General features: G+C 45.1%; 1 protein-coding gene across 1 annotated transcript in view; it reads left to right on the top strand.

Moving 5' to 3' along the window:
* MED27 (mediator complex subunit 27) overlaps nt 1-1321 on the top strand; it is a 255637-nt gene extending 254316 nt beyond the window's left edge. The window contains exon 8 of the mRNA XM_075905682.1: nt 114-1321. Coding sequence (XP_075761797.1) covers nt 114-248 — 135 coding nt within the window. The 3' untranslated portion in view covers nt 249-1321. The remainder of the gene's footprint in view (nt 1-113) is intronic.
* Nucleotides 1322-21240: the final 19919 nt, after the last annotated feature.

Genomic DNA, 21240 nt, shown 5'->3' with positions numbered 1-21240 from the left:
ATATTTTGATGGGCCCAAGCCAAGGTACCTTATCATTTGTTTGACCGGAATGATAACATTGGGGAACATCAATCTCTTGTTTCTTTAATTTCTCGCTATGCTTTTCTTTTCAGACTTGGTTAAGAAGTTACATAAAGCTGTTCCAGGCTCCATGCCAACGCTGTGGAAAGTTTTTGCAGGATGGCCTTCCACCCACGTGGAGAGATTTCCGAACACTTGAAGCTTTTCATGACACCTGCAGGCAGTAGTAGCATAACCCAGTCACTGACCTTGCAAAATGGAAAGTGGATGGGACGTATGGACAAAATGGGGCTTCCGATGAGCTCTGTAGAATCTTGATGGTTCTTTGGTTGATTCCCTTTCTGAACATAAATATACTCATTTCCTTCCTTTACTGAAGCTTTCTTATCGAATAGTAAATCAGCACAATTCATTTGGCCAGTAAAAAGAAGATTCTGCCCATTGTACTGATGAGACTTTTTTTTAAATACTTTATCTAATGCACAAGAAAAAAAGGTGAGGGAAGCTATTGCTAAAGGCAGATCATATATGGTCTGTTGGGGCATTTCTGCTGAAGTCATTATATAATGTACATTTTGCTACAAAATTCACAATGGAGGAGAACTTATTTTTGAGAACTGTAAATTATTTTGTATCCAAAGACTATGTGTTGTTTACGTTGTTACCCGGTAACACACTTTCAGATCAAGTTGTATGTTTCCCAGTTTCTTACTTTTTATAAAACTGGAACAATTTTTAAAAATGCTATTAGATTTCTTTTTCTTTGCAAGGATGCTTCTCTTTGCTGCTCTTATTCTGGAACAGAGTACGGTGTTGATAAACATGAAATTTCAAAGGCATGTGGCAGCTTGGAAGATGGATTGTACTTTTTTGAGAGAAGAAACAGATGTTTCCCTTTACTAAAATTATAATGAAAAAATGTTAGCAAAATCTGCGTGCATTGAGCAGTTAGAAAATATGTGATGAGTAGTCCTAATGTGCCCAATCCAAATGCCCTGTTTTAATACTGAAAATTGTAAAATAAATTTAGGTTTCTACTACAGTTTCTTTAGTGCAGACACACACTTATTCAGCACTGTGATAATGTAAAACTTATGCATATGTATTTTCCTATAACACTCTAGCTAGATGTAACACTTCCACCTATAGTGACTAGTCAGCACAGAATATAAGAGCTCTTCTGCTACCAGCTAATAGGATAAGGATAAGTAATAAGTCTGAACTGAAAGTCATGAATCTGTCTCAGTCTTTGCTGAATACTCATTGTGGACTTGTTGCAAATAAATGCTGATTGAGTATAGGTTGTCTCATACTTTTCTGTGGGATTATACACTGTTTTTGTTCCTGTCCATATTCAGATTTGGCTGCACCTTTATTACCTTCACAAAGTACAGAGTATAAAATGATGTGTAGGTACTGAATATCTAATAAAGCCAATAGGAGGAAGGCTAATGAAGGGCAATCATTCTGTTAATTGCTTATTTTTCAGTAGATTTGATGTTGAATCAAAATGGTCCATACTCCTTTTTGTAGCCCCTTTGGTTGTGTAATGAGTGCTTCTTGCTAAAAAGTGAAACATTTCTTTGAGGACTTTGTTTTTAGGAAAGACTGTTGATTAAAGTTACCACATCTTTGTGGCGTGGCCATATTAAATAAGTATTGCACATACCATTTTATACAAAGAACTTAAAGCACACTACTGATATCAGTGGATTAATTCTACAATCCAGTTACACAAGATGCTGTTTAAAGAGGCTCAGAAACTTAAAAATGGAGAGGTTGTAACTTGCTCTAGCTGTCATTGTATATCGTTATACTACTGAGTGAAACCGTCTTAATCCTGTTACTAATGCGAAGGACTAAACATTTATGGGGTTTAGTTTAGAATTTAACAATTCCTAGTGTGATTCTATACCTGAAACTTGTTAAGACAGTTTAGAGAGAGGACACAGAGGCTTCAAAGTTGATATACATATGTGATCCTGCTATTCCTTTTAAAGCAACAACATTCTTACTTGTGAGCCATGAATATACATTTCATGTCATTGATGACATTGAATTTTAAATTTTAGCTGGTCTTCAAACCTCTACAAATAACCCCAAACAGAAGATTACCAAATTGGATTTAAAAGCTCTGTCAGTGTAGGTACAGTTGACGTGGTTAGTAAAAACAGGTCCCATTGCACATAACCTGTTCACTTTCTATCATCTGACCCATCTAGTATTCAAGGTGCGAAGATCATACTGGACAGAATGACGTGTGCATCCCGGATGAGTGAACATTGTGTATGATAGACAAGTAGTCCTGCCATCACTGCACCCTGCCTGTGAATAATTAGAGGGCTTAATTTTCTTATGCTGTCAGCTTTTTCATTTAAAAAAAAAAAAGGTTGATGTGGTTTTCAGCAGGTTCTGTTTATTCCATTTTATTTATACTTGTATAAACATATAGAAAACCATGCTCAAAGTTCTTAGGAAAATCACAGTGAAATAACATATTGGCATTTACAGATAATTAGTTGCAGAAAACTGATCTTGGCAGTCTGTTTGTTAATTGAGTTTGAAATTTTAAGCCCGTAATTGGCCATCCTGGTGCCGAGTCATAAAATTGCAGTGCAGCTACATGAACAGAAGAATAATTGTCTTGTCATGGACATGTAATGCAAATCTAGTTGGTTAATTCTTCCAAACTGCCCAAGGTAGATGGGAACATTCTCCCATACAGAAAGGTCTAGTGTAGTACCTGTCAAATCAGGTTTTATTGATAAGGCTCTAAGGAAAGAAATATATATAGGGTTGCCAGATGGTTTCAACAAAAATACCGGACGCACTTGACAGTACATCACAATCTACATTACATCTTATTTAGAAAATACCGGACGTTTATATTTTCTCATTTATATTTTCTTAATTTGTTTCCCGAACAGAAAGCTCAAATACTGGACAATGGTTCAAAACCGGACATCTGGCAACCCTAAATATAAAGCCAATTCCCGAGGTGAAGTTTACTGGTTGTAATATTTGTATTAAGTGGGAATGGGATATAACTATCTAAATTGGTCCAATTTATAAACTGAGGGAATAGAAAAAGGTGTGTAATACAATAGTTTAGATTACACATAATCTTAGCTCAGAATGTGTCCCTAAAACTGTGGATTGGTCTTTGTTCACATGTTGCTAGCCACATGGTCATGCATCCCCTAAACCAGGAGTGGACAATAATTTTTGCCCGGGGGCCACTTCAAAATTTTTTGAAGTAGCCTCGGGCTACCTAAACAGGAAGGGACGGGGCCTAAATGGGAAGGGGCTGGGCTTCCCCACCCCCAGACCATAATTGGGGGAACCCCTTTGCCTCCCTCCTTTCCCAAGAGGCACCCACGCCCTGGAAGAGGCTTGGCATGCTCTCCCACTGCCAGGCCAAATATGGCTGGGGGCAGGGGAGCATGGGAAGCCTCCTTCCGCCCTGCCGGGAGCACGTGATTGGCCTGAGGGCGGAGGAGCGTGCGAAGCCTCCTCCTCTGTCCCCCTCTCTGCCCACCCTGCGAGCGGCGCGTGGTGCTTTAGAGTGCCACATGCTTCTGGCAGGTTGGGAGAAGGCTTTGCACACTCCCCAGGCCCTAATTGACCTGGGGGCGGGGGAGCAACAGGGATCCAGCCCGCGGAGGCCCTTTTGTCCACCCCTGTCCTCAACCAAGGAGAAACTAGTTTACTCTTTTGATTTTGAGGAATTCAAGCTTCAGTTCAATTTGAATCAAAACTATATTCTTATGGCGGAAAACTTGCACTGCTACATCTACTCATCTTACTCCTTAGACAGTGAATGTTCTTGCTCTCGTTTGGCTCTAGGTAAAGGAAAAGGCAGCAAGATGTGGCTTTTGCAGTTTGCGTAACGACATTTTATCACAATCTGAGTTTGTTGCAGCCTTCACAAAACCATTCACGTTATTTAAGGCAAAAAGAAATTGATATTACAAATTATCATGAGCATGTCTCCTGAGGAATAGTTGGCTATTTCCCCCTGTATGTAGTATTGGAAAGAAGTCAGGACTGCATATTTCATGGCACCTTATTGCTGCAAGGCAGATTGCATTGTAGAACGGGTTGGTAGTCAAATTCAACAGGAGGGAGAGAGATGTGGAAATTACCTACAGAATCAAATAACTCTGCTTCCAATGGCTTTCGCTGGTGTGTCACGGAGGTAAGACAGCTTGTGTCTTATGAAGCAGCATTGTTCTAGCATTCAGACTGTAGTACACTGATTCATTAGTCTAACCTGATACCACAAAGAAAATAAACTGCCTATGGTGCCTGTTGTTACCTCAATATCGCTTTATCCTGGGTCAGAGCACACGGCTGTTCAGCCTTCGCTAGGATGCCTATTGTTAAGAGATCTCCTTTTCGGTCTCATGTGCAAACCCCCTCCTATTCCCACGTGGCTTGTAAATTCTAAAGGTTACAAAATCCATCTTTTCTCTAAGAAAGCAACTTAATTAATGTGAGAGTTTCTCTCATGAAGGGACCCCTTAGCAGTTATGCAGTACATATTGCAGCCAGCTCTCCCTCCTGACATGCACACACTCAAACCACTTTAATTTTTCTGCCGATATTGAACAAATGTAACAGGCTGACTTTTTAATTTTCTACTCCCAGGTCTCCCTTATCCCCTCATACATTTTTCATCACAACTCACAGCTTTCCCTGCCTGCCCTGTGAATAGTATTGATCGACTGATTAAGCCATCAAGCCATGGCAAACAACTTTAATTTTCTAACCAAACCTTTTTGTTCTCTTGCTTTTCTTGTATACCTTGTAATGGGGGTTTTCACTTTTCTGTACTAAGAAGTTTTTGTTTGTTTGTTTGTTTTTAAATGGGAGCTAGGCTACCAGAAGGGCTAATGCCAATCAAAATATCAAGCAATGAAACATTGAAATCTAAAGTGCTGGGGATGCCAGATCTCCTCACTTCACCTGATTCAGAGAAACTCTGAATAACTCTTACTGAAGCATGTCGGGAGGAGGGGCTGAAGGATAAGAGTAGTCCTTGGCTGTTTTTGTTGCTCTGTTCCAAAGAAGCAACCAGCCCCAAATCAATGGTCATTGTCATAAAGTTGTATTTAGCAAAGAGCAGGAGTGTAAAACAACTCATGCTGGTCACACGTTACAATAGATCAAGATTGTTTGAGTCAGACAGTGCGTTGGCAGACATGTTTGAGAAATCGTGCTATAAGAACCCCATGAAAGCTTACAAGTTCTGGCTCCACAAAGCTCCATGGGACCTGCCATAGAGCCTGCTAGCAGTGTTTCAAAATCAGCCATAGTGTTTATTAAAGAACAGTGCGAGGCTCAATTTTAGAGCTGCTATATGAAGTCTTTAACAGCCTTTAAAAATATGTAACAGTAGTGTTTGATTTCAAACAAGGTTAGGGGCAAGAACCCATTAAACTATACCTGTATGGGTAAAAGTGAATTCAGCTGCTTTTATTGTGCTCATGAGTATCAAGTACAGATTGCGATGAAAATTACTTAGTTTTAGACCCAGACCTCATTTTCTGACAAATCTTACCAATAACTCCTACATCCAGAGCAGCTACAGCTCATAGTGCTGAACCTGACATAAAAGAAATATTGTCATTTATTACTCCAAACAGCCCCATTTATTACTCCAAACATCTCCCGTGCCCACATCCCCTAGACACCTGTATTTGGTGGCATCCATTCACAGGAGCTCCAGGATGGCAGAAGGGATAATTTTTCTTCAAGCAAAATCAACTTTGAGCATTGGGCGCACTTTACAAAACTTACGTGTTCAGAAATTGTATATTTATTTGCTTTATAATTTATGTATTATCTATATTACCATAGTGCCTAAAAGACAGTCATGGACTAGGTGTACAAAGAACAAAAAATCTGTGCATCCATTAATTGAATAATTTTTCTTTTTCTACTCCACCTCTTTGTTGCTTAAAAGACTATACAGCCCCTCCCACCCCAAAAAAACAAAAAATCGCACTACTTCATGAATTCCTCTATCAGATTTCCTCAATATGCAAATTAAAATGTTTTTCCTCCCATGTGATATGGTGGGTTTCCACATTTGTGTTTAGGTTCACAGTTTTGCTTGTAGATATTCTGTGGAGGGTGGTGATGGTGACGATAAGCAAGCCAGAAGGAGCATAGTTCAACTATCTGTCCTGAGTTTTCAAGAAGGGTGGTACGAAAAAGTAAACTGGTCAGATACTATATTCAATGGACATAGTGGTTCTGCAAACCCTCAGAGCAGTTTCTATAGCCACTTTAAGGGGAAAGATGCAGGTTAAAAGCCAAGATAATTTATGTCTGAATGTAAAGAGGAAGATGCTAATTTCAAACCAGGATCATGGCTCTGCTGGCTCTCATTCTATCTAGCCAGTGAATGTCATACATATTAAAAAGATATAAGCAACAGCAGTATGGAAGAATAGGAGACTTCTGAAAGAACTTGGTACGTAGGTCTTGTCTACACGAGCAAGATGTAGGACTTTGCACCAGTATAATTAGGCTGGGAACAATTGTATTTTTATCAGTTAATGTTGATAAATATCAGTTTCACCACACACACAGATGATGCACATTTCCAGTGAGAATTGGGACTCTTAAATAGATAAGTGAGAGGAGTGCTGCTTGAAAACTTAGTTTGATTTAAGGATATTTACTTTGTTTTGACACGCAGTGTTGATAGTTTGTGTTTTAACGGTTTTAAAGCTTTCACTTTTTGAATCGCAGTCTCTGTCGTTAAATGATTGTCTGACCCCCTCTACAATTTCCCACAACTGTGAAAATTGATTAAAACCTGGGCGGAGGAGAGAAGTAAATTTCTGCAACTTTAAATTGAAACTTTAATTTGGTGAAAATTTAAATAGATAAAAATTGGGGGAAAAATGCTTAAAAATAAAATTCACGGTATCCACCAATTATATTTAAAAAGGGGAATGTTGTCCAGCCTCAATATACAGTGTAGTATACAGGTTGGACCTCCTTCATGCAGCACCCTAAGGGCTTGACTGGGGAAGGTCTGGGAGGAGGGTACCAGCCTCCCTGCTGGGCTTCTCTCCCCAGCCTCTGGGCTCCATGAGCTGCAGCAGCCCTGCCAGAGCCCCCAGTGGCTCCGCGACCCTGCTAGCTTCGCAACCCCCTCCCCGTCCAGCTTCCCTGCCCTGCCAGCTGCAGACTCTGGTGCCCCACAGGCCCCGCTGGCCTTATTGGCGGGCTCTACTCCAAACCACCAGCAACCTCTGCCACTGCGGCGCTCTAGTCCTGCAACATCAATGATCCTTCTGGACCACAGATGTTGCTGGACCACAGAGGTTCAACCTGTCTCCTATTCCTGTACCAAGATACCTGCGTCCATAGAAGATTGTACCAATATGCCTATTTGGGGAACCCCTAACTGAGGGGTTCTCAACCTTTTTTCTTTGTGGATAACCCACTCCCAACAGGCTATAAAAAAAAACATGGCTCACCTGTGCCGCATCCACTTTTTCTGCATATCCAGAAGATTTAAAAGCCAGGGCTGGCATGAGAGGGCTACCGCAAGCTGGGCACCCCACAGAGGACCCCATAAAGCTCAGTTGCCTGAGTTTTGACTTCATCTCCATGCAGAGGGCTTTGGCTTTCTTCCCTGGGCCCAGCAATTTTAATGCCAGTTCTGCTCAGTTTGGGGTTTTTTTTGGCAGACCCCCTGAAAGGTGCTTGTGATCCCCTCCCCCCCAATGTGCCTCAGACCCCTGATTAAGAACTTGCTGCCCTAGCTGACGTACCTGTACAAAAGCAGGGGGGAGTTCAGGTATCTGAGGAGGAAGAGGTGGCTGTGTATGTCTATAGGTTCTCAGTTAAACAGCTCAGTTGTTTGATTTTAGTAGCTGGCCTATCGCTGGTAAGTAAAGTGCAAACCTTAAATACTGTCACTGTTGTCTTCACCTTTACCTGTGTGACATTATGGAGTCATGCTATGGATTTAGTTCAAATATAACCAGGTGGGGGGACAGATTAATCTCAAAGCCTGATCTAAATGCTTGTTTCATCAGAGGTTTAGCACTACAGGCTGTTTTCTGGACTCCTCCCCTGGCTTTGTGTGGCAACTGTTTCTTTGATCCATATTTGAGTGTAGCATTCCTTGTGAACTGTTGAATTCCCTGTCTATTACTAATGTGTTGTTGCTAAGCAGGGATTTCTCTCTTCGGCTATGTCTAGACTGCAAGCCTCTTTCAAAAGAGGCTCTTTCGAAAGAGCGCGTCTAGACTACACGCGGAATTTTCAAAAGAGCAAGCCGCTTTTTTGAAAGAGAGCACCCAGTGAGTCTGGATGCTCTCTTTCGAGGAAGCCCTATTTACATTCAAGAACGCCTTCTTTCGAAAGAGGAACTTTCGAAAGAAGGCGTTCTTCTTCGTAGAATTAGGTTTACCGCCGTCGAAAGAAAAGCCGCGTTTTTTCGATTTAATTTCGAAAGAACGCGGCTTGAGTCTGGACGCAGGTGAAGTTTTTTCGAGAAAAGGCTACTTTTCCCGAAAAAAACCCTGAGTCTGGACACAGCCTATAGCATTAACCTGGTGTCCTTCAGAAGACATGCTTCTCCACAAGGAAATGGAGAAATTGAGTGGTTTGTTGCTTTTGTTGTTGTTTGAGGGGCAGGGTTGCATCATGAAAATATTCTGTTCTGAGTGTACATATTTCAGTGGTGGAGGATTACAGACCACTGCTTTGTGAGTGATGTCCTGGAGATGGAACTGGTGTGAGATATACCAGCCTCTCTCTTTTTCCACATTCTCCATTTGTTTTGGATATGAGATAATCCATTTCCATGAAAGTGAGAATTTATCGGAAAGCTATTAAAGTTCTGTATTTTTTTTCTTCCTTTTTAAAGCTGGATGATCAAAACAAAGGTTTCCAGTTTTTATGCTTGTTAATAAGAAGAAAGCAATGAACTCTGTATGAGGCCATTAAGTTTGTTCCTTTGTAACAACCAGATTGTTTTATCACTTGGCTTTTTATCATCTATAAAGCACAGCAGCCAATTGCCAATTTTGTACAGTAACTATAAAGGGAGAGAAGAAATTGAAGGCATCTTTACACGGATGTAAATGACATTTTAGTATATACCTCATCCTCAGAACGTTGCGGGGGATATGCACTTTTTTATTTTATGTAATGTTTAGGCTAACGAGGGTAATTTACAGTGAGGGTCTGTTGTACAGGTTGCAACTCCCTAAACAAGGATTCTCTGGTCCAGCATGTTCCCTGGTCCAAAGAGCCCGGTGGCCAGGAGTCAGGCAGCAGCCTGGCGGGAGAGCTGGTGTTGAGGCCATGCAGAAGCTGAGCTGGGGACCAGCTGTAGGCAACCTGTCTGGGGCTGGCCGCAGGGTAACCAGCTGGAGCCAGAAGCAGACCCAGCAGCAGGCTGGTGGCAGGGGACCTCCCCTGGTTCAGCAAGTCCCCTCATTCAGGACTGCTCAGGTCCCGAGGGTACTGAACCAGAGAGCTCCAACCTGTAGTTAGAAATGTGAGAGAGATCCCAGTAATGAATAGTTACCAAAAAGTTCACATTGCTCTAAAATCCATGGATTTGCACAATATTTTCCCTGGACAAAAGGCAAGGTTATTTTTTATTTTCAGCAGGCAAATGTTAATTCTGTTACCACAATAATTCCTGAATTCCCAGGTCGGGAAGGAAGAAAGAAAAAAGCACCTTAAAAATATCTTATGTTGTCCTTTTGGAGGCTTACAAATCATAAATAGGCTACAGTAAAGTCCTTTCTGGATAGCAGTCTTCCCAACATGATTGTTACACACTACCCGGAAGTCAAAGTCATGGATGTTTATCACTTCACTTATAACGCTTGTCTGGACTGAAAAAGCCTGTTGTGGTAGATTGTGTTGTGAAGATAAGACTCTAATGACAGCCCCTGTACATCAAAGTTGGAGTTTAGTTGGATTGTCTAAAAAAGCTTGCACAGCTAACTGCTGCCACCCATGCTGTATTGTTGTAAACATAGAGAAGAAGGTCTTCAGTGCATCTTTATTGAGCAGAAAGCTTTGTGTTCACACAAACGCTGTACCGCCTTAACTACACTGATATAATTATAGTAGTATAGTGCAACCCCTCCTGGTGTGGACACAATTACTCTGGTATAAATGTAGTTATCTTTATATTACTGATTCATGTAGGGAAAGAGGAATAAGCAATATTTACATAAGACACAATTATGTCAGCATAATTATTTCAGTAGGATCAACCCCTAGCATAGCAGATACAGTTATACCAATACAAAATCGTGTGTAGATCAGGATTCACTTACATGAGGAAAGGGGACCAAATATCCTCTTGTCCTGTAGAAGCCAATTATGATCGTATCAGGAGTATTGAGCTGTTCATTGGTGAGCCCAGAACCTAAACATCAGATGCTGAGTAAACAACTTGTTTTTCTTAACACTTCCTACTTAACCAGTCCCCAAACCTAGCATGCTAGTGCACAATTCTGCTAGTGTTTACTTCAGCATCTGTGAATCATCTCTGTAGCCTAAGGATTTAGAGATCTGTATTAGAGCTGGTCATATGCTGAAAAACAATTTAATAGTCACTTACATTTTTAAACAAATGTGCTGTGATTACATTATTGACTATCTTATTCACTTTCTACAACTGCTCTAGCAAATGGATCCAGGAATGTTTCCCAAAACAGCAAATATGGAGAAATATTAATGGAAAAAGAATTTTTAAATTGTAAGTGGTGTTAACCTGATTCGAAGCCTGGTCACTAAACAGAATTCTTGCAGGCTTCTTAGGTGGAATTAATAAACCAATATTTATTAGGAAAAAATTACATCACAACGTTTTTGTGAAACAGCACTGATGAATGGGTACATGAGTGGCTCCAAGGGGTTTGTATTTCTCACTATCTGCAAGACGTTTGGCTCTTTTGGAGTATTTGGGGGAGGGGAGTTCCACCCTGGTGGCCTCACTGCTTTTAGTGGCCTCTTTAAAATGCCCAGAAGAAAGGAAAAGTCTTCACAAGAAGAGTTGAAACCCAATCAGTGAGGGATGAAAGTTATGCTGTAGTTTCTCTTTCTGTGATACTGTCCTCATTCTGGGGACAGTGTGGGGGGGGAACTGAAGGTGATGTCCCATAGAAACATTGTTTGGATAAGACACTGAATACAATGCAGGTGTCATTTCTTAAATCTGAATGGAAGATGTGGTCTATACGGAAGCTGGAGGTCAGATCAAAGTGGCAAATAATTAAACTTCTTTGGGAGCTTGAGGGCATTATGAACACTGATAAAAGGAAAATAAACCTTCCCTTCAAATGTGGATGACCAGGGTCAGAGTTGGTTCAGAATCTGTGGTTAGTCAGATGGAGTTGATTCATGAAAGCGCTGCTTTGAGCAGGCACTTCTAGGGATAGAGCCTACGGTAGAGATTTTATTATGCATTGTTTACTTAGAGACTCCCAGTCAAAATTATCTAGGTCTCCTGGAAATTACACTATTTTTGAGAAATCCCTGCTGATTCACACTATGAAGCAGTTCCAGAACTGGGATATCACCTAACACATACCAACTTTGGTTGAAAGGAGCTTTGTCCACACTAAGCAATTATTGAGTTGCAATACCAACCGACGATAAACCTCCTTCTGCACATGCACAGAATGAACTTCTATTAAATTCAGAAGTAAGTCTTTTTGACTATGGAGTGACATACATATGTAATATGGATCTTGGTATGGATTTGCACTGCTGTTACACTGGGGGTTTCACGAAAGGCAAATCGTGCCTGGCCAATCTGATTAGCTTCTATGATGAGGTAACTGGCTCTGTGGATATGGGAAAGTTAGTGGATGTGATAGACCTTGACTTTAGCAAAGCTTTTGATACGGTCTCCCACAATATTCTTGCCAGCTAGTTAAGGGAGTATGGATTGGATAAATGGACAGTAAGATGGGTATGTCTACACTACCACCCTAGTTCGAACTAGGATGGTAATGTAGGCAACCGGAGTTGCAAATGAAGCCCGGGATTTGAATTTCCCGGGCTTCATTTGCATCTCGCTGGGTGCCGCCATTTTTAAATGTCCGCTAGTGCGGCATGGACTAGGTAGTTCGGACTAGGCTTCCTACTGAAAAGAGGAGTAACGGTAGTTCAGAATAGGAAGCCATGTTGACTATTCCTGATCACTAGGGCTTGACAAGCAGCGGTGAGCCCCGCTCGTCAGCCACGCAGTTTGGCACGCTGCACATGCGCAGACTGCGCTGCGTATGCACTCACCACACTGCGCAGCCGCACCGGGCTAAAATCTACTCGCCACAGGCGAGTAGATTGCCCTAATTGTCGAGCCCTGCTGATCACTTTCCCCTCGTCCAAGTGCTTCAAAATGGATTCCTTGAGGATCTCCTCCATGATTTTTCTGGGAACTGAGGTAAGGCTGACGGGGGTCTATAGTTTAAAGATGGGCACTACATTTGCCTTTTTCCAGTCTTCTGGGATCTCTCCCAAACTCCCTGGGCTCGTCTACACTGGCCCCTTTTCCGGAAGGGGCATGTTAATTTCAGCTATCGTAGTAGGGAAATCCGCGGGGGATTTAAATATCCCCCGCGGCATTTAAATAAAAATGTCCGCCGCTTTTTTCCGGCTTTTAGAAAAGCCGGAAAAGAGCGTCTACACTGGCCCCGATCCTCCGGAAAAAGCGCCCTTTTCCGGAGGCTCTTATTCCTACTTTGAAGTAGGAATAAGAGCCTCCGGAAAAGGGCGCTTTTTCCGGAGGATCGGGGCCAGTGTAGACGCTCTTTTCCGGCTTTTCTAAAAGCCGGAAAAAAGCGGCGGACATTTTTATTTAAATGCCGCGGGGGATATTTAAATCCCCCGCGGATTTCCCTACTACGATAGCTGAAATTAACATGCCCCTTCCGGAAAAGGGGCCAGTGTAGACGTAGTCCATGAGTTTTCAAAGATAATGGCCAAAGTCTCCGCAAATTATCTGGGCAAACTGGAAAAATGGTCTGATTTAAATAGGATGAAAGTCAAGAAGGGCAAAGGCAAAACACTCCACTTAGGAAGGAACAATCCATTTCTCACATACAAAATGGGAAATAATTGTTGAGGATGGAGTACTGCAGAGACGGAGCTAGGGATCATAGTGGACCACAAACTAAATGAGTCAACAGTGTAACATTGTTGCAAAAAAAAACCCCCAACAACACAGGAGTGTCAGAAGCAAGACATGAGTAATTCTTCTGCTCTACTCTGCACTGATTAAGCCTTAACTGGAGTATTGTGTACAGTTCAGGGTGCCAGATTTCATGAAAGATATGGTGAAATTGGAGATGGTCCAGAGAAGAGCAACAAGAATTAGTAAAGATCTAGAAAACATGAGCTATGAAGGAAGACTGAAAGAATTGGGTTTGCTTAGTCTGGAAAAGAGAAAACTGAAAGGGGACATACCAGCTTTCAAGTACCTAAAAGGTTGTTACAAGGAGGAGGGAGAGAAAATATTCTCCATAACCTCTGATGACAGGACAAAGAAGTAACAGGTTTCAAATGAAACAAGGGAGACTTAGGTTGGAAATTAGGAAAAATTTCTTAACTGTTAGGGTGGAATAAATTGCATAGAGAGATTGTGGAATCTCCATCATTGGACATTTTAAAAAGCAGGTTAAACAAACACTTGTCAGGGATGGTCTAGATGGTGCTTGGTCCTGCCACAAGTGCAGGGGACTGGTCCTGGTGACTTCTCAAGGTTCCTTCCAGTTCTATGATTTTATAATTCTGTGCTTCATTGTCTGACCATTTAGCACGATTGTACGTCTCACTTTATTCCCCTCCTACTTAAAAAGCAGTCTAACGTACGCCTTTTTAGCAGTCTCCACATAGTAGAAAAGAGCTGAGTCAGCTCTCTTTTTAATATGAGCCACTTCACAGCAGAAGGCAGAGAAATCAATACACCTTCCAGAAATTATCAGAAGCACTAAAAATACTTATCCTTAAATAACGGTGATGTAAACAAAAAGTAACACCTTCAGCCTTAGGTTTAAAAGTGAATTTACTTTTCTTTCCCTAATTAGTATGACATAAGAATTCTGGATACCAAAGTGAAGCATTTGTTTGATAGGGCAACAGTATGAAATAAATAAAGCATTCAGAAGGCAAAATAATTTTAAAATGAATGGACTATGACACTACTTTTTTTTTGGTGTGGCTTCATTAGAAACTGATGTGGGTGACCAAACGTTGCTCTTAGAACACTAACAAGCATTTTTTCATTTTATTTTTAGCACCATGACTTCTCCAATGTTTTACAAGCTTAAAAAGAATCCTTCATTTTCATGTTCCTTTCTAGAAGCTCAAACAAATCATTCTTCATCTCCAGCTATAAAGCACGTTGACCTTTTTCATCAGTATTTCAAAGCAGCTGAAGGCAGGATTGCTCCTTTCCCAGACTTCCTAGTCTATGCTCTCAAACTGCCAATGTCCGTCTTTCAGTTGACTTTAGTGGAATCTGGATCAGCCCCTTGATAACAGTAGTCACTTCATCTGGCATTTCATCTCTGGGATGGAAAACAGCATCTCTTGAACATTGTAAGGAAAACAGTTCAGGATTACAAATGAAAAATACAGACTGTGTAAATGAAATTGGGATAGGACATGAGGATTGGCATACCTTGTTTTTAAGATTATTGCTGATCATACACCAGCAGCTCCTTTGCTTGATTCATCCAAAAAGAGACCACTTCTTCCCATGTGATAGTGCCACCTAACGCCAATGAGGAAGGTAGGCCAGTAGCCAGTTTGCTGGAAGGATATCATCTGAAGCATTGCCAGCATAATTTCTTCTGACTTTTCTATGGTCTGTCATCCTAGTGCTGGCCAAATTTGATGCTACTCAATTTATAAGCTGTCAGGTGATGACAGCAAAACATGGACTATGGTTGTAGGAAGACTTTTTCCCCACCAGTCTATAATTATACTCAATCAAAAAGACACTGCAAGGAAGTTTAAACTTGCTAAGTAAAAAAATACTCTGGTATGTGTTACTCTCTGGAAAAAATGTAAAGAAATATATAAAGGTGAGGTGTAATATATACATAAATCATTATTGTAATTAGGTTGATCAATCTGTCCCACAGATTGTTTATCTCCTCTATTATGATTTGTGCAACTTGGATGCAAGATTAATAGTCAACAGCTCAGGAACATTAAGATGAGACCATCTCAGGAAAAAAAATGAGCACCACTCAAATTAAGAACTGTAAAGGGATTGACGTGACCTGGCTTCTATGAGAGAAAGTGACTGACTGCTCCACCTTGCAAGATGGAATGTGAGCAAACATTAAACAAAGGGGCCATATGTTAGTACGACAGTCGAACCTCAGAGTTCCGAACACCTCGGAAAAGGAGGTGGCTTGTAACTCTGAAATGTTAGTAACACTGAACAAAACAGGGTTCTTCTTCTTCGAGCGGTTGCTTATGTGCAGTCCATTTAGGCATGGGCACGCAGCATGCACGCATCATCGATTTTTCCCCTCAGCAGTACCCGTCGGGCCAGCAGGGAGCTCCCTGTAGTAGCGCTGGTATTCCAGCCGATATATACCCCTGCTTGCCCTCCGCCCACTCAGTTCCTTCTTACCGCCGTGAGGGTCGGTCATTGGAACAACCCTCAGCTCTTGCTAAAGCAAAAAAGTTCTTAAGTAGTTTTTTGTTACCTGTTATCAGTAATTCACCCATTAATAGTTGTAAATTGAGCTAGAGGCTATTGGTTCTGTTTGCTTGTTTGCCTCTGCAGCACAGCGGGGCATGCCCAGACCGCAAGGGTTCAAGCCTTGTAATAAGTGTCACCGGCCCATGCCCTGCAGCAATCCACATTCATCCTGCCTAACGTGCCTGGGAGAGGCTCACCTTGTGCCTGCAAAATTTGCAAAGCTTTTAAGCCCCACATGAAGCGCGAGAGAGAATCGCGCCTCAAGATTATCCTTATGGAGTCAGCCTTAAGACCGGCACCGGCGTCGGACCCGGCACCGGCTTCCCAGAGCACACCAGTATCGGTGCGGGATGCTTTGACACACTCCCTGGCACCTCACAGGCCTTGGCACCAGCCACAGTCCCCGGTGCCGAGGAAGAAGAAGAGGCACAACAGAGAGAGATCGCCTCTGAGGTGCGAGCCCTCCATGCGCCCTTCAGCGGAGCACGTGGCACTATCGAGCGCCAAGCCTGGGCCATCTCAGTTGGGTGGATGCTTATCCATGCACAGGGAGGCAGCCCTCCTGGGGGCTTCCCGGAACCCTCCGCCCTGGAGGCCTTTGAGGCGGCCAGGGTCCTGATTGAGTCATCCCCTTTGCCTCCTCTGACACAGACCCCCACCCGAGGCCAGGGGAATGGTCAGAACCAGCCACCATCAAGAACGTCTGAGGAAGTAGTTCAGTATGCCAGAAAATGCCATCTGGTGCAGTCCGTTTCCTCGGCACCGTCCCTGGGACCAACCATGGCACCATCTTCAGAGCCGATCCCGGCAGCGGATGCTGCACAAGACATGGCACCATGCCTGGCACCAGCATGGTACCACCATGTGGCACCACCCACGGCATCCAGTCCCGTGGCACCTAACTTTGCACAGGCCTTACCAGCCCTGAGCCCAGATTTGCCGCCGCCTCCTCCCTGGAACCAAGGCAAGCCTGAATTGATGGCCAGGCACGCCCCGGCACCAGCATTTTCAGCGGAACCCATGATGGCCCCACCCTGGTCGGCTTCCGAGTACTCGACCGACTCAGAGGCAGCGTCAACTTGGTCGTCAAGGGGCTCCAGATCCCAATCTCGGCACCGGTCACAATCGTGGCACCGATCGTGGCACCACAGCTCTTCGTCCCACCACCACCAACAGCAGTGGGCTCAACCAGTCCCGGTGCCGGTGATGCATCAAACATGGCCCCCACAGCCTCCAGGCCAGTGGCCATTCTGGACCCCCTGGGACTATCACCAGAGCCAGGATGCAGATCCTTCCAGTCCAGGCTCAGTCATCTCGGGCCCTTGAGCCCCTCCGTTGGTGTCTTTAGGCTGATTCTGCCGATTCCCCGGAATGGGGCCCCGTGCCTAAGGGGGCCCCCGCTCCCAGGTGCATGATGCATGCACAGTGCCGCCCCAGGTACGTGACGCCCCGGGTGCACGACGCATGCGCAGTGCCGTCCTGGGCGCTCAACACATGCACAGTGCTCCGGGTGCACTACACATGCGCCATGCTGCCCTGCCCCCATGGTCTGATCTCCCACTCTGGGGCAGTCGCTACCTCCTGGCTAGGCCTCCCCAAGACCATCGGGAAGCGGAGCCCTTCCGAGCCAGCCACTGCCGCCTTCAGTGTCGGGGTCTTCACAAGCCCCATCGCGAACGGAGGCCCCCACGGGGGTGACCCAGAAGGAGTCATCGTCATCCTCCCCGAACAAGGCCTTAGGGGACACCCTTCCATCCATGCCCTCTATGGACACCAAGGCTCACCAGGACCTCCTCTGCCAACTTGCCAAGAGCTTGGGGTCCAGGCTGAGAAGGTATCCGAGGATTCGGATCCCACAGTCGATATCCTCCAGTCGGATGCCCCCTCCAGAGTGGCCTTACCGATCAATAAAGTGGTGACTAAAATCTTCAAGTCCCTCTGGAAAACCCCGGCCTCCATACCCCCAACAGATAAACAGGCCGAGAGCAGATACTCTCTGCCTCAGGAGGGCGAGTACCTGTTCTCCCACCCGCCACTGGGATCGCTGGTAGTGCAATCAGCCAACCAGAGGGAGAGACAGAGGCAACTAGGTGCCACCCCCAAGAACAGGGAGGCCAAAAAGACTGATCTCTTGGGCAGGAATGCGTACACGTCCGACAGCATTCAGCTCCTCATTGCTAACCACCAGGTTCTCTTGTCGCAGTACGCGTACAACACCTGGGCCTCCACGGACAAATTTACAGACCTGCTCCCAAGGGACTCCCGTCCAGAGTTCAAGGCCCTCCATGAGGAAGGTAGGGCGATCTCCAGAGCAGCACTTCAGGCAGCCCTCGATGCTGCCGCTGCCCACGCCATGGCCATGGGAGTAGTCTTGCGCCACAGCTCCTGGCTACAGGAGTCTGGGGTGCCCCTGGAGCTCCAAAATACCATCTAGGATCTCCCCTTGGAGGGCCCCTTGCTGTTCTCTGAACAGATGGACCAGCAGCTCCATGGCCTCAAGGACACATGTGCCAGGCTGAAATCCCTGGGCATGCACACACCGGACACCCAGAGGCGCTCGTTCTCAAGCAGGAACACCCCCAGACCACCTCCACAAGCCCCACGTCCTGACTTTTCCCACCTCAGGAGCAGGAGTGGCAACAGCAGGAACAATAGGCCCCAACCTGCCCCACACCAGAGCCAGGGGCCACCCAATAAACCCGCAGGTCCTCGCCAGGGATTTTGACTGGATGCCCGAGGGTAACTTACCAGTCTCCCTGCTTACCTTCCGGGATCATTTATTCCCTTTTCTCCAGACCTGCACTCCATTACATCAGACCGATGGGTCCTAGAAATAGTGGAAGGGGGCTATGCCATCCGGTTCCATTCAGTCCCTCCTTCCTGCCCTCCAACCCCATCCCTTTTCAGGGACCCCTCTCACGAGCCTCTCCTATGGGAGGAGGTTCTCCACAACCTCACTCTGGGAGCCATAGAGCCGGTTCCCTCTGGGTCTTTGTGCAGGGGTTTCTACTCCTGGCTTTTTCTGGTCCCGAAAGCCAAGGGTGGTTTTCACCTCATACTGAACCTCAGCGACCTCAACTCCTTTATTGTAAAAGCCAAATTCAAGATGGTAACCTTGGCATCTATAATTCTCTCGTTATCCCCCGGAGGCTGGTATGCTGCCCTCGATCTGAAAGATGCCTGCTTCCACATCTTGATCGCTCCCCACCATCGGCGGTTCTTCCTCTTTACTGTGGGCACGGACCACTATTAATTCACGGCTCTCCCTTTTGGTATCTCTACAGCCCCTTGTGTCTTCACCAAATGTATGGCAGTCATGGCCGTCACTCTAAGGAGAAGGGGCATTTGGGTGTTTCCCTATCTAGACGACTGGCTCCTAAGGACCCTCCCGCTACCAGCGGCGCCTCCCTTATTTCGTGCACCAGTTGCCGTTGCTGCACTTGAAACTGCAATGATTTGCTGCAGCACCTGGGTTTGTTGTTGCTGCTGCTGCTGGTCATCCATCAGCCATTCTAAGAGCTTGGATACCTCCATCTTCGTTCACTCTTAAACCAAAACACAATCACACCGACTTAAAACCCCCAAAGAAATAACCCGGGAGACTGCTCCCGCGCTCCTCTAGCCCTTTTCCCAGGGCCAGACCAACTGCCCACATACTCCACCACATGTACCGAGCCCACCTTGGCGTCTGCACTGCAATGCCGTTGTATTGTGATCTCCCCACCACCACTACTATCCTTATGCACCCTCGGTACAGTCTGCACCGGAAAACCAAACCATTTTGCCCGCGCTACAAATCTCGCATGAACAGGACCCGGCCACGGATGGTGGAGTAGGGGGATCCGGGCCCACCCACTCTCCCAAGCCCCGGCTCAGGGCCTTAAGGCATGGATGACTCCTCTCTGCCTGGCTGACGGGGGAGTTGCCCCTGAACACATCAGCCCGCAGGCTCCATGACCCTGCCCTGGACGACTTCCTAACCACCTCCTCCGGTCCCTGCATACCTTTGCCGAACCGCTGTGTCCTCCCCCTTTCCTGGGTGCCTGGAGCCTTTGCCAGGCTGCCCAGTGACATCACTGTTCTGCGCCCGCTCCACTGGCCCAGTCCGCCTCTATAGCACCTGCACCGGCGTCCTTCCCAGCCCTGGACTGGCTCTTACCTGGAGCCACGCCAGCTGCCCGGCCGCCTCCTCGGGGGGCGTCATGCTGACTCGCCCCATCTCCCTTGGCTCCCCGGACTTTGGCTCAGTGAGGGGCTGCTTCACCCTGTCACCGGAGGCGGTCCTCAGAAGTGCAAGGTTGAGTCACCCTGTCACACTCCTCCTCAAGTTCTGCTCTGGAGTCACCTACATGAAATGCACATGAGCAATCACTCAAAGAAGAAAGAACGGTGACTTACCTCGTAACTGTTGTTCTTCAAGGTGTGTTGCTCATGTCCATTCCAAATCCCACCTGCCTCCCCTTCTTTGGAGTATTCCAGTAGGAAGGAACTGAATGGGCGGAGGGCCAGCAGGGGTATATATCAGCCGGTATACCAGCACCACTCCAGGCGGCTCCCTGCTGGCCCGACGGGTACTGCGTGTGCACCTGCATGGAATGGACATGAGCAACACATCTCAAAGAACAACAGTTACGAGGTAAGTAACCGTTCTTTCTTTCCAAAACTTACAACTGAACAGTGACTTAACATAGATTTGAAATTTCAGGCTGGCCTACAATACCAACACTTGAGTCAATGTCAATTACATTGCTTAGGATGCAACACAAGTTATAACAATCTTGTGCTATGTTGGCAGGAGATGCTCTCCTGCCGCCATAGCTTCTGCCTCTCACAGAGCACGAGCAATTTTGCCAGCAAGGGTGTGTTCTTCCATCAGCCCACCACGTCCTCACCAGACATGCTGCAGTGACACAGCTGTGCCAGCATCTAGACTAGCTGTTTACTCTGCAGAAGAAAAATGCTGCTTTTAACTATCATAATTTAAATGGAACATGCAGAGAAACAGTTTTATCTTGACCCAATCTTTTTTAAACTTTCCCTTTATTTTGTTAGTAGCTTACCTTTAACACAGCCTGTTAACCAGTTAACCTGGCATTTGTAACTCTGGTGTTCTACTACACTTGTTGAAGCAGCAGAGATTATCAAGTCATGTATCACCCATGAATCACAAATGAATAAATTTTACATGCACAGGAGTAAAAGAATACCTGCACACACACACACGCGCGCGCGCGCTCTCTCACACACACACGCGCTCTCTCTCTCTCTCTCTCTCTCTCACACACACACGCTCTCTCTCTCTCTCTCTCTCTCACACACACACACACACACACACACACACACACACACACACACCCGTGAAGAAGTGATTTTTTTTGTAAATATTGAAAAGTCAATGGGTTAGTGTCTGAGTGAGAGTTGAAAGTCACCATACTTCCTTTCTCCACACACTTTGCAGAAGTTCAGGGCAAAATAAATAAAAACGTCGTTCACTG

This window comes from Pelodiscus sinensis, chromosome 22, assembly GCF_049634645.1.
Source record: "Pelodiscus sinensis isolate JC-2024 chromosome 22, ASM4963464v1, whole genome shotgun sequence".
Classification (NCBI taxonomy): domain Eukaryota; kingdom Metazoa; phylum Chordata; order Testudines; family Trionychidae; genus Pelodiscus; species Pelodiscus sinensis.
Note: the sequence above shows the minus strand (reverse complement) of the source record. Positions and strands in the feature narration are given on the sequence as shown.